The sequence below is a fragment of the Ochotona princeps genome, chromosome 9, assembly GCF_030435755.1.
Source record: "Ochotona princeps isolate mOchPri1 chromosome 9, mOchPri1.hap1, whole genome shotgun sequence".
NCBI classification, from domain to species: Eukaryota; Metazoa; Chordata; class Mammalia; order Lagomorpha; family Ochotonidae; genus Ochotona; species Ochotona princeps.
This window is the reverse complement of record NC_080840.1, coordinates 6,917,532-6,930,850: the sequence shown is the minus strand read 5'-3', so window position 1 is coordinate 6,930,850 and position 13,319 is coordinate 6,917,532. Positions and strand designations below refer to the sequence as shown.

At 38.8% G+C, this 13,319-nt stretch overlaps 1 protein-coding gene across 6 annotated transcripts in view; it reads left to right on the top strand.

Annotated features, from left to right (window-relative positions):
• Nucleotides 1–13,319, top strand: part of PHF20L1 (PHD finger protein 20 like 1) — a 67,724-nt gene that overhangs the window by 38,114 nt on the left and 16,291 nt on the right. For all 6 annotated transcript variants that reach the window (XM_058668462.1, XM_058668461.1, XM_058668463.1 and 3 more), the window contains 4 exons: nucleotides 1,881–2,066; nucleotides 2,314–2,514; nucleotides 10,440–10,496; nucleotides 11,553–11,660. In XM_058668462.1, the coding sequence (XP_058524445.1) occupies nucleotides 1,881–2,066; nucleotides 2,314–2,514; nucleotides 10,440–10,496; nucleotides 11,553–11,660 (552 nt within the window). The remainder of the gene's footprint in view (nucleotides 1–1,880; nucleotides 2,067–2,313; nucleotides 2,515–10,439; nucleotides 10,497–11,552; nucleotides 11,661–13,319) is intronic.

The window sequence follows — 13,319 nt, the reverse complement described above, 5'->3', positions numbered from 1 at the left end:
GTTACTTATCCTATAAGATACATTAAAAACAGTTTGATTGTAGTGAATATTGTATTTTTATGAAGTTGCTTTTCAAAAACTCAGAGGTGGCTGCTGCCATAGTGAAGGCTTGAAACGATTTCAAGAGCAGAAACCATCTGCATTTTCTTATTTATCGTTCAGAAACTGTACTGCTGGGTGAGAAACCTTACACAGATGTCACTGTTGTTGATGGTCCTGAACTGATACGATCCAAGTGCAATGACAGGCCTGATTCATTACAAAAACAAGCAAACAAACTGCCAAACAGAAACGTGTATCAAAAATCCATTTTTGCTTCTAACATTCCTATGGATACATTTATTATCCATTTTTCTGTAATCCTCTGCAGCACATTTTATTCTTTCTTATGCCAGTGTTCACGCAGACTTGTGTATAGTCTTAGTAAAGACTATTGCTTCAGTACTATTAACCTTGCAAGAGTTAGTCTTTTTAAAAATAGCCTTTTAACATAATATGAGTATACTGATATATATGTGTATAGATTCATGTTGCCCCAGTTTCTCATCCTAGCTTAGTATCCTAAGTTGTACGCACAGGAAAAACAGTTACCTGAAAGTCACTGCTCAAAGGTTGCCTTTTTTCTCTTTATTCAGCAAATAAATTAGTAATAGGAACACGATGAATGAATGAATAGGACATGGTTCGTATCTCAAATTAACATCATTCAGAATTATTAAAAATGTTGCCATGGCGAGAACTTTTGTTAGTCAAGCCTACTAGCCCACTTTCCATTCAGTTGCCATATTTTCTACTAACCATATTTTAAAATTTGGGCGGTTTTTAACATTTTTAAAATAGGTAGCTAAGGAGAATGAAAAGAGAAGAATACAGTTGTTTCCACATGTGTCATTTCATGACATTTATGATGAAATAATATCATTAGTAATCACTAGAATGTCACAACACTGATAAACATTTTATTTTCCATTTTTGGTATGTTGGTGTTATAGCTACAATATTATAATAATTTTATCCCTTTTTTCCACTTACCACCATGTCTCTTCATTTTGACTGTTTTAAAATTGCTATTTTAAATACCCAGATTTCAACCTCTTTCAAACACTTTCTAAATTAACATGAATATATTGATCTAATACTACCTTTTTTTAGTGGTCAAATATTTCTGATGACATGTACAAAAAGAACGTATCAAAAAATGTTAATCATTAGAAGATGCTTAAATGACTCAATAATTTATTAAATAAACAAAAAATATGTAGAGGATCAAAAATAACATCACACTCTACTAAATCATTTACCCACAACAACTACATGAAGTTGTTTGTGTTCAGTTTTTTTTAATGAATCAGGTCCTGATGTACATTTTCAAAAAGTCCATTTGGGGAAGGAGGATGATTTACGTTAGTTTTACTTTGGCAAGTAAGTATAGCACTAATTAATTATATACTGTAAAATTTTTATACCTGTGCCCCCTGCCTATTTATTTTTGTTCAAGTATTTAAACTTGTAATGTATCAAAAAGGAAATACATGTATTTAAAATTTTTTTTATCTTCTACAACGAAACTTTTCCCAAAGGAAAAATGTTAATTTACGTATCAATCTGCAATTTGAAATTTAAACTTAGTCTATATTTGGGGGGAGCTGGTAGAAATTAATGTTCAATTTTTTTTCAGTTTTGATAGGTTTAAGATTATGCAGATTTTGGGTAATTCTAAATAAGGCACAATTTTTGCCTTTGATTACCTTTGGAAGATGCCATTCCTTGTGGATGTCTTAAGGACAGAATATGAATCATTTTGCCCATTTGTCTCCTTAAATAGTTTAAGATGACGCTGGTATGTATCTGCTTCGTGAACATTGAAGATCTTTTTCTAGGTCCTCCACAGCCTGTGAACCCCCCTAGACCTTGCAAGCATAGTGAGCGGAGAAGATCTCAGCGTCTAGCCACCTTGCCCATGCCTGATGAGTCTGTAGAAAAGCTCTCTTCTCCCTCTCCAGCCCCCGATGGCAAAGCGTTCTCTGTCAGTTCTCAGAACCAGCAGGAGTCTTCACTACCACAGGGTAATGTATATCAATTGCGTGTAGAAACAAAAAAGAAGATAAAGAAAAAGCCAAGAGTTAAAGATTGTTAGAATATTAAGTGATTTCTGACTTGTCCCCCTTAACTCTTTGGTACTTAGAAGCACTTTGTTCTACATGTTTTGTGCTGCCTTTATACCTGGCAGTATTAAACATAACACTTGAATTCTCCTGTCACTGAGCCGGTTTATCTGTATTAATATTGTATTGTGTTCTTTATTTTGTGTAGTGCCTGATGGCTCACATTTGCCACTTGAGAAACTGGGACCCTGTCTTCCTCTTGATCTGAGTCTTAGTTGCGAAGTTTCGGCAACGCTCGCCCCAGATTCTTCTAACCGTAAGGAGGGTCCCAAAGCAGAAAAGGAGGATGCCCAGACGCTTACCAATCCTTCCAAAGCAGGCAGTGATGGAAGAGGAATGCCAGCAGCAGGTAAAACCAAAGACAGGATGTATGATTAACTAGGATGCTACTGGACAGGAGGATTTTGATGCATAGCTATGTCATTTTAGTTCTTATACAATTTTTTTTGTATGTACTTTTATGTAGTCTTTATGGAAATTTGAGTTTCTGTGTTTTAAGTGATCTGTGTGACCAGTTTGTCGTATTCCTTGGACCGACTTTGTGCCTTGTCCCCTGAATCTGTTTTCATCTCTCTGTATCTTTCTGAAGTCTTTCTTTCCACTGAATTGAAATAATTGGAACCAGGTATAATTATGAAAATTCTTACTTTTGAAGCCAAAAAGTGCTTATTGTCATCCATGATCAGAATTGCTTTTGGAGTCTTAGCTGTCCGGGTTCCAGTCCAGTCCTGCTCGTGTGTGGGCAGTGGCAGCTGAGTGCTTGGCTCCATCGACCACGGGGGAGACCGGATACAGTTCTGGGCTTGTGGCTTCCGCCCAGCCCCAACACCTGACCTTGGAGATCATGAGGCATGAATTAACAGATACAAGTCTGTCTGTCTGGAGGTCTGTATGTCTCTCTGTGTTTGAGGGTGTTGTGTGTCTGGTCACTCTGCCTGTGAAATAAGTAACTCAAAAAAGAAATGTAAACTGACTACCTGCATCTGAAGTATAATTTATATTTGGGGACAGAATCGCCCTAGGAATGCAGTTTGCTTTGAAGTTATTTAAGGAGTTGAATTTGTAAAATCAAATAAGCTTAAAATACAGTTTTCGCATGATTTTGTGATATTTATTGGTAATATGATTGGACATCTTTTATTGAATTGGTATTTTCCTAATATGATTACATTGTTTTATTTAGAAATTTTGTAGTTTTAACCTGATCCAATGAATTCCTGTAATACTTCCCAGAAAAGCAGATAACTACCTTGGAATTCAGGGGTGACAGAAGGAGGTGTGACGTGAGTCAGTTCGGAAATGGAAATGGAAGGAAGCATAAAGAAGTGATGTTTAAGAGCCTCTTTAGAAAATCACTATTATCAATTCTTAAATGAAAAGGCAAAATAGAGCTTTCTCAATTCTGGTGGTAGAGTTTCATGAAATAAAACCATTGAAGTAACTTAGGAAACAGACTTTATTTTTTTAATTTAGTGCCTTCACATTCTTTCCTAAAGTTTTAAAAAATAAGTTATTATTGTTGATAAGTCTATCATTATCTATAATACCATTTTATCTATAAAAGTTGAAGTCAGTTTTCACATGATAGTGCTGGCAATATCTTGTTTATTAAAAATTTTTTTCCAAAGTACAAACATTTATGTTTTAAACATGTTTTGTAGATTATCATATCTGACTCATTTTGTTTAGCTTCTTTCCAACCCCTATCCTTTCTTAAGATAATTTATCTTTCCCCTTTTCTCATAATATCTGTAAATTATCACTTATTGTTGAGGTAATTTTCGTGGTGAAGAACTTACGCACTCCCTTAACAATGTTGATTTTGCCACTGTACTGAGTAGTTAAGAATGTAGTTAAAATGATGGATATCCACTAACTAAATCATTTTAGATAAATGAAGATATATTTGCCTTAAAATGTGTATATCTTTTTTTCTTTGTTATTATTATTACCATTATTATATGATACAATTCCGTAGGCTCTGGGAGTTCTCTCACCCAATGATCAAATCCCCACCCCCCACTGATTTCCTCTCTATTATTACAATAGTATAGTTCTTCATAAACTGTCATAAGTCCATCATTGTGGACATGGACAATGGCAGAGTCCGGCATCCTATTGTCAAGATAAATTTAACAGGTTCATTGAGTGCCGGAGTCCAGCTCCAGTGAGAGTTCGGAGCTCGGGAAGGGTGCGTGAGATAGGCGTAGAAAGAAGAAGAGAGAAAGAAAGGAGAGACGGACCACTAGGATTCCTTGATGATTGTGGACATTGCGAGAAAGCTGTCCGCTTTATTTATACAGAAGCAGTACAAGGTTTTCTTTCAGGGGCATTTTGACATAGCTTCAGGGGGGCACAATTTACAACTTCTTGAGAAATGATTGAGGAAGGATCCCACATTCCTTGCTTATCTTGGTTTGCCAGTCTTCATCCGCTCTTCTCAGGTCTGGGCTCTAACCTAGGCGCCGCCTGTGACAACCAGACCCCTACCTTGAATTATGTATGGGTTAGTAAGTCCGGGGTCTTGGTCTATGGGGATTACGGGCCATTGGCACTAAAAGCCATTAGGTCAGCAAGCTCACACAGTTTGTTATCTGAACAAGTAAAGCAAGAGTTGTAACGGCGGAAAGAATTGTAATTAGCAATGAGCCAAGTTTACTCCATTTAAGTTTCAATTCTGCAATGGACAAGTGAGTGTTTCCAAAGACAATTCTACAAATTGTTTCACCTCAAGACAGGGCATTATCCATTCCAACGTTGCAGCCAAGAATTTCTCAGTAGACAACACATCTTATTCAGTAATGCACTCTTACTACAATTCTTATTCTACAACTATCCATCACTTAATTTGAGGAATACATCAAAAGAGAAAAAAAACAAAGATCTAAGACAAACGGTTCCAAACATTAAGTTCCTGTACAACTGCAGGTTCTACAACCTCATAAGTGATCAAACAATAATCAAAAGTATATCTTTGTGATGTTAGTGAAATCAGCCTATATTTCCTCTAGTTAGAAATTATGAAAGCAGCTAAAGCAACTACAGTTTCTATGTTCTATAGAGTTGCAAGGACAGGCTAACCCTTAAGGTCACAGTAACTGTATTTTTTGCCTTAGCAGGATAGCCTTTAGGGTCCCAGTAACACGATAGCCTTTAGGGTCACAGTAACAAGATAACTTTTAGGGTCCCAGTAACAAGATAGCTTTTAGGGTCCCAGTAGCTATATTTTTTGTCATGGCAGTTTTAACCCATACTCCCATCATTTCCATTAGTTTGTAAAATTCTTATCAAGCCATTTCCCAGAAAGCATGCTAAATGTCCGGGCCAGATTTTATGGCAATGGGTAGGTACACAATAAGGTGTCTGGCAACAGCATGGGCTTGATTGTACTCCTGTGTGCAGTTAAAGGCCCACTTACCAGGACATTATCAGTAACATTAACTCTTAAGCTCATGTTGGTTGTAAAAGCCATCTCACAGGGGCAGACAATGCCTCAATACAAAATTCTTAGTGGGGTGGTTGAGTGCCCATGCGAAAGGGAGTGAAAACTGCGTCAAGGTGGTCAGAGATGAATCCTCTAGGCCCTGCCAAGTAGCTGGAAGCTCCCTGGGCCCTGCCATGCAGGGAGCTGTTTTCTTCACACCTTTGTGTCATTCACACCTACTGCACGGACCCTGGCAATTGGGAGTCCATCTTTGATCTGTAAGTGAAGATGCATACCTGCTAATTCATTTGACTTGGTTTTGTTTCAGTGTTGCTATTTCCTTTGTGACATACTCCTTAAATTCCTTGAACTCCTGTATGTGATTCTTATTACTGATAAAAAAGGTTTTTTAAATAAGTTTTCTGAATTTTGTATCCACCATTTTCTCAATGTCTTGCTCAGTTAACTCTGAGATTGGCAAAGGCCTTTGCTCCTTTGCAGGGGAGTCTTCAGTAATATTCATTGTGCCTCTGTCTCTTCTTTTGCTCTTGGTCATTGCACTTCTGGTTATCAGATTTTTCTTCTAGGGCAGATTTTTAAGTTGTGTCACCCACAGGAATACAGTTCGATTTTGCTTATTGTGGTTGATACCTGGTTCTTTGTTTGCAGTCACTAGTGCCACTCCCTTGGGTTAGGCTTCCACCATGTTCTCTGTAGCACCAGCTCCTGGCTCACCACTCTCATGCTGAGGCTGTACTGTTATCTGTACAACTTTTCTCACACTTCCAGTTGGAGCAGTTCCCATGGTTAGGGAGACAGTGTCCTAAATAACTAGGTTGTTGGTGGTGCTGATCTTGCCAGAACCTGTTGGTTGCTAGGTCTGAGAGCCACCTCGACCTATTTTGACCCGTAGGATGCCAAAGTCAGTATTATTTTCCCTGTGGGACCAGTGCAATGTACTGAGCTGGAAGTGAGTTGGCTCCCAGTTCAGCACATGTACAGCTCACTGTTGTCCCTCCAATCTCATAGCCTTTTCCACACTGTACACTGTAATGCCTGATGTGCCCCTGGTGGAGTTCTTGATCTGCTGGCCATTAGGTCCGGGTACTGCCCGGACTTATTTTGGGTAGAAGCTGTAGTTTGCCACGTTGATGCAATAAACTGAGAAAGAATAGAGTTTGCTCCCAGCTTAGTGCACACGCACAGTTCTGTCCAATAACCTTTGCCTCCCTAAACAAAATGACACCTAATGTGGCTCTGTTAAGTGTCTGAACTGTGAAATCCACCCTGTTCCCATGCTGCTTGTTTGGGTTCTGCTGTTCTGTTTCTGCTCCTGGTCGAATCAAACAAATCAGCAGGACGGGCAGATCTTTGCCTGAGTTCACTTGCTGAGTCCCGATGAACTCCAGTTCCCACCTGGCTGCTGGTGTAGCTCAGATTGCCACTTGCTGACTGCCACTGGGGCATTCGCCACTGCAACACCACACCATTGTGTCCGCTGTTTTCCTGTGTCCATCAGTTTCCAGGTGCTCTTCTCATCGGTCTATCCTCTCCTACTCCCTGGAATGTGTCCTCTCTGCTTCACCCTGGCTAATGATTCTCTGGCTAATGATTCACGTGCCCTTACCTTATTCCTCCATCTTGATTCTCCTAAAATGCATATATCTTAATGATTATGATACAACTAAATTATGGACTAGTATCATTAAAAGTGTTGTGTTGCCCAGCTTATATGTATTGTAAAATGTTGACGTATTAAGTTGTGCCTGGAGATCTTGGCATGGCTAATTTTGGACCTAGCCAAGAAATTAGCTTTATCTTTTTCTCAGAATTTCTTTTGTGATTGTGGAGATGAGACCCAAGATCCTTGAGTGACAAGCTGCAGTTCTCGTTGCCTCTCCTGATGGTTGAAATGTACTGGTGTAGAGAGAAGGCTTTCCAAGGTGACTTTTCTTTTTAAACATTCGCAGGTACTTTTTAGGAAAGTAAAAGTACTAAGATAATTTTCTGAGAAAGTATAAGAGAGAAGTTTAGGTTGATAATATGGCTATATGAATTTGTTGATGGAAAATAGGATCATGTGGGTATTGTGGTTGGCACATTACTAAAAGTCAGAATATTAGAAGTTTGATCTCAGTATTTGAATGCAGGAAAACATTTGTTTCTATGTCACCTTTTTTTTTTTCTTTTTGAGATAAGTAATAGAATTTAGATCATACTCTCACTGAGTGTTGTTAAAGCCTGTGTCGCTCGTGTAAAGTAAAGCTGGCGTCGCTTGTATTGAAATTCTAAGTGATCGTGTGCTTTGCTCCTCACATGTTTGTTATCCATCCTTTCTGTAAGGTTTCACAATAGTGGACTGCTGTTCTCCTGAGGGTCAGGCATGCTGTTAGAATGTCAAGCTCTACCTTATCTGAGTGTGTCTGATTTTCAAGTGCCCTAAACTTTTGTTGCAACATCTTATATCACTTCTGCATTTATATTTTAAAGCCTCTTGTTTCAAATAATTCTTCAGTTTATTTCTCAGAGGTTTTCAACACTGAATAAAGGACTCTTCTCTGTTGCTGGCTTTCTCACAGCCTGGGATTCCATGGAGAGCTCAGGGCTTGTCTCTTAGCCAGAACTGCTTGCGGTCCTTCACCTGCTGGGGAGGTTGAAGAAATCACACTCTTGCTGGTGTTTAAAATATTTACAAGCAGGCATGGTTCAGAGCTCTGTTTCTCTTCATTTGTCTCACATGGTTCTCTTTTTTTATGTTATGCACTGGACTGCCACATATAATCTTTTTAAGATTCATTTTATTTACGTGAAACGCAGAGTTAGAGAGAGGTGGGATGATCTTCCATGTGCTGCTTCATTACCCACATGCCAAGGCTGGACAGGCTGCAGTCAGGAGACAGGTACTTCATCTGGGCCTTCCACATGAGAGGAGTGGCCCAAGTATTTGGGCCATTCTCCATTGCTTTGCCAAGCACATTAACAAGGAGCTGAACCAGAAGTAGAGCAGCTAACACCCAAACTGGTGCCCAGATGGGATGCTGGCATTGAAGGTGATAGCTTAATACAATATTCCACAACACTACCCCTTGTTCAAAGAATTATCATGTTGGTTAAATTTTGCATAAGTCACTTTTCTGTAAACTGCTACATGGTAAGATAAGGAATTAGACTCCTCATAAACCTAAATTTATTGTTTTGTTATTTCTAAGATAGGTTTATATTGTTTTTCTGTCTGCAGGCATCTCAGAAGCCCTATCATTATTGCAGATGTAAATATTTATTTTGGTATTCTTTTGTGTAAAATATTACACTGACCATTTGTCAGTCTCCCAATTTTGTGTTTAGAACTGGACCACTTATGAAATGTAAAGCTTTGGGAAGACTGTAAAGCTTGATAGAGCAGAAGACGAGCCTAGAATTAGGTCTTCTGAAACCACTGTGGGATTGATGATTATTTATATCTGCCCTATAGCTCCTAATTCTACAGCAGAGCTTCATAAACATTGGATTTGTCTCCCAAATGCCTGAGGTGGTGGCACCCGTTGCAGCCAGTGAAGATAGACAGTAATGCGCGTCTTCTCCTGTGCCGGCCCAACCCAGTGGGCCACGAGCCTCATCTCTGCCTTTCCCTGGAGGAGGACCACAGCGAGCTGTGCTGTCACCACATGCCACTTCTAATAATGCCAGTGCTGCTTTAGGGTCCCGAAAGCACATTTCTGATTGTCTGATTCTAAATACCTCGTCATATTCAAAAAAATTGCGAAAGATTTATAAACTTTTCATGATATAATTGGAAAACAGAAGGAAGTGTTGCATTTATGTAATAGTTTTGATAATAAGAAAATTGAATCTTAATTCCTTTTTTGCTCTGTCTCATTTTGTCATGATTGTCAGTCTCTTATTTATTTGATTATCCTATCCCCAAATACAATGCTGATTGAAAATGTGCATGAGTTGACTAATTTGGTTTGATAAATCTGAATCAGTTAGCTATGCAGTTACTCAGATGCAATATTGGTTTAAACATTTGTTTTAGATGGATAATACAAAGGTATCATTAAGATTGAATCTTACATACCAATAAATCTTTATATTGAATACAGACAGAAATGATTTGCAATACTGTTCTATTTTGGCTATTATTACTTAACTATGCATTCATGATGGTGTTCAAGAGTATAAATTTGGTTTGGGTCAGAAGATATTAAATATTAGCTGAAAACTCCTGTACAGGTTGTTGAAAATCAGTGTAGTTTCCTGTGAAAAGTAATATTTGGATGACTGTGTAGCAGCAGGTTACAGCTGTCTCCAGAGCGGAAACTGCCTCTTGCTTCTGCCGTAATGGTTCTTGATTTCCAGTGGTGTCAGAAGCACTGATGTTAGTGAACCACAGGGCAGTCACATTTGTGCTTTTGTTTTTTAAATCATGTTGCCTCTAATGAATGTTCCATGCTGTAAGATAAAGGGAATGGAAATCCTTGTTTAGCAAGCAGTGCTCTAAACATTCAGCCTATTTTGCCTGGTGCAGTACTTAAGACAGCACAAAGTAGCTACATTTCTGTTCCTGTGTGACAGGTAGGGAAATGAAGAACAGAGGCGTTGGCCTCAGCACCAACTGGCCAGGAAGGCTTGGAAGCAGGGCTTGAGCCTTGCTGGGCTGAAGGAAAGAAGCATCTTTAAGTTATCAAGCTTGGGAAGTAAGAAATCCTACTTCATTGTTGTTAGGCCTGACAGCAAAATAACACATAGGGTTTGTTGAACAACTTTGCTTTAAAACCTTGCTTTAAGACTTTGTCTGATACTTTTAACTCTCTCTGATTAAACTTTTGTATTCTCCCACTAACCCACAGGAATATCGAAAACAGAAAAAAAGGTGAAATTGGAAGAAAAAAGCTCCGCTGCATTTGGTATGAACAGAAAGTGACCTTTAAGCAGAGTTTTAAAAAGCTTGCAGAGAGGGAGGACATGGTGTGTTCCCAGCTCCTCCCTGTCAGTCTGTGTGGATCTGGTCAGCAGGACCTGCTGCTTTCTCTCCGAATTTGTGTGTGAACCCCTCTGACTGAAAGATGGTTGTTTGGAAATGAGGCTGCAGTTAATACCACTGAGACTTTAAGGAGGGTGATCCGTGAGAACAGTCATTTATTGTGAGACTTTCTTATTAAAAGGAGAGAAGTGCTTGAGAAAAAGTTCCTGAATTTTGTCCTTTTTGTTCTCTCTAAAAGTCATGAAATATTGAGTGATTATTTTAAATCATCTCTAGATTAGTAGCTGAGAGCTTAGGTCACAGAAAGTTGGTGAAGTAGGTTGATAAGTTATAGGCTAAACCATTCTGCATTGGAACAATCGCTAATAGGAATATGTGTGATTTAAGTTGAAATAAAATGTACATTATGCTTTGAAATTCATTCATTCTCTTTGAAGTACTTATAACTAGAAAAAGGAATGCTTCCGGATTTGAGAAAGGATTACTAGAACATATTAGTATGTGTGCTCTTACCCTCCATTATTACACTAGCAGGAAAAGTGGGGGAAGACTGAAGAGTTTATAGGTTGCTTTAACTGACTTTTGCATTTTTTTCAAAGAAGGAAATCCAAGATTTTTTGATTGATGCATTTTCTTATTAAATAATATATGTAAGTGCTGAGACTCCTCAATAAGATCTTTTTCAGGTCATAACATTTGATTTCTTGCCACTTGAGGCAATTGAGTACTTTCCTCATTTCAAGGTTTTAACTGCTGTCTGTGTTAACTTAAAGGTGTCAGGAGCTGAAATGTCTCAGCACTGCTAATGAAGATCCCCTCTGGTAGTGCACTAAGCTCATCAGGAGCAGTTTAATTGAATGCATCCACTCTGGGCAGGTGATTGGCAGAGCTGACTCAAACTTAAGTGCTGCTTCGAGGTTAACCATGGAGGAGCAGCTTGGCATCAGTCAAGATTGTTAAGTATCTTTTTATTGTTTAGGAAAGAAAAAAGAAAAGGATAAAGAAAGGAAGGAGAAGAGGGAGAAAGACCACTATAAACCAAAGCAAAAGAAGAAGAAAAAAAAGAAAAAGAAATCTAAGCAGCATGGTAAGTGTGCTCATTGGTGTAAGCAGCATTGAATATGGTTAGACCTGGTTTCAGGATTACAAAATCGTTGCCCTGTTCCTTTTATCAAAATGGAAGTAGAATTAGGACGTGCTACTCATGAGGTGAACCCTGGGGCACTGCCCGTAGCGTTCCGTTGTCTTGAACCTTGGTAAGTAAACTGACTGTTGCAACTGAGAAGACACTTTAAGTTTCAGCACTAAATCGTACTGGACCTTCTTACCAACATGATGCAGGAAGTATTCTCAATCTAGAATGATAGTAGACCTTAGGTTTGCTTTCCAGAATGAGGGAGAAATAGATATTTTTACAAAAACTTGGGATTCCTACAGAATTTGATAGTAAACAATCCTTTTCTACAGGAAAATCAAAAAGATATATTGTAAGGCAGAAGCAAAAGAATCAAGAGGAATGTTTGAGGTTCCAGGATCACGAGGAGCAGTGTAGAAACATGTGCCTAAATCCAGGCTCTGTAAAACAGTTGGGTTTGAGAAGATAAACCAGACGAGATGATGTGGTGACTTGTGCTGCGGGAGGAGCACTCCTGTGTTCAGTAATCCTCAGCTTCTTGTTTGGCTTTGGAGCAATACGAGGTGTTTGCCATCCCGGGCTCCAATAGCGTAAACCTGCATTCTAAATTCTCTAATATAAAAACTTGAAGAAGTGTTGAGTATAATTTGCAGAGCAGATGGAAGAAGGCAAGGCAGCAAAAAGAATATTATGGAGAAAGAGGCAAAATACAAGAGTATGTTCAAGTCCTAAGCACTGGCATGTAGGGATCTGAGTTGATTTTGGAGTGGAGTTTTGGCTGATGTGATTGTGAAGTATTACAGATGATACCGACTCAGGGCGTGCCCCTCTGGCCACTGACTGCTATCTTTACAAGAGAAAAGAAAGGAAGTAGGAGGCCATGTGAACATGGGGCTACAAAAAGTGTGTGGAAAATAAAATTTGAAAATACAACGTTTGTTTTGTCATGTAAGTTGCACAAAGTTTAAAACGCCTGTAAAAATGATACCATAGTTTAGGTCATCCCTGTAGAAGTGCAAGTATGTGTCAGTGAATGGAGAGAATGTGTGTGGTGGCAGACGTGGGCTCTTATGCCACCACACCTGTGAGAGTAGGAACAGCTTACAGTAACAAACTGATTACAAAACAGTCTGAAAGGGGCCCAGGAAATGTAACAGAGACATGAGAATTGGTGATAACATGCAAGAAAGAAAAGTGGTTACAACTAACAAGAGGAAAGAATGCAAAGAAAACTTGTTCTTACAGTTCTAATCAGCCTTTACAGCGAGCCATTTTCTGGAAGTCGCACTTGAGATTTTTATCCAGCAGGTGTTGAGCCTGCTTGCCACGGGAGTCTCATAATTAATTATTACACTCGCAGAGAGCCTGTTCTGACCTTCCCTCGGGTGAGTAAAAGTAGACCAGTAATCTTTAGTAAGGAGGAAATGCGGAGCTCAGGATAAGTTTACACTTTTGATGGCATATTTTATTTTATTATTATTTTTACTTTCCATGATTCAGTTTTTTAGGTACAGAGTTTTCCCCCTTCTTAATGTTAAAGATTTCAAATTGTTACTGAGTGAGGTTCCTAGCATAAAATGTTTAGTCCATCAATATCAGCATGAGAGAGGT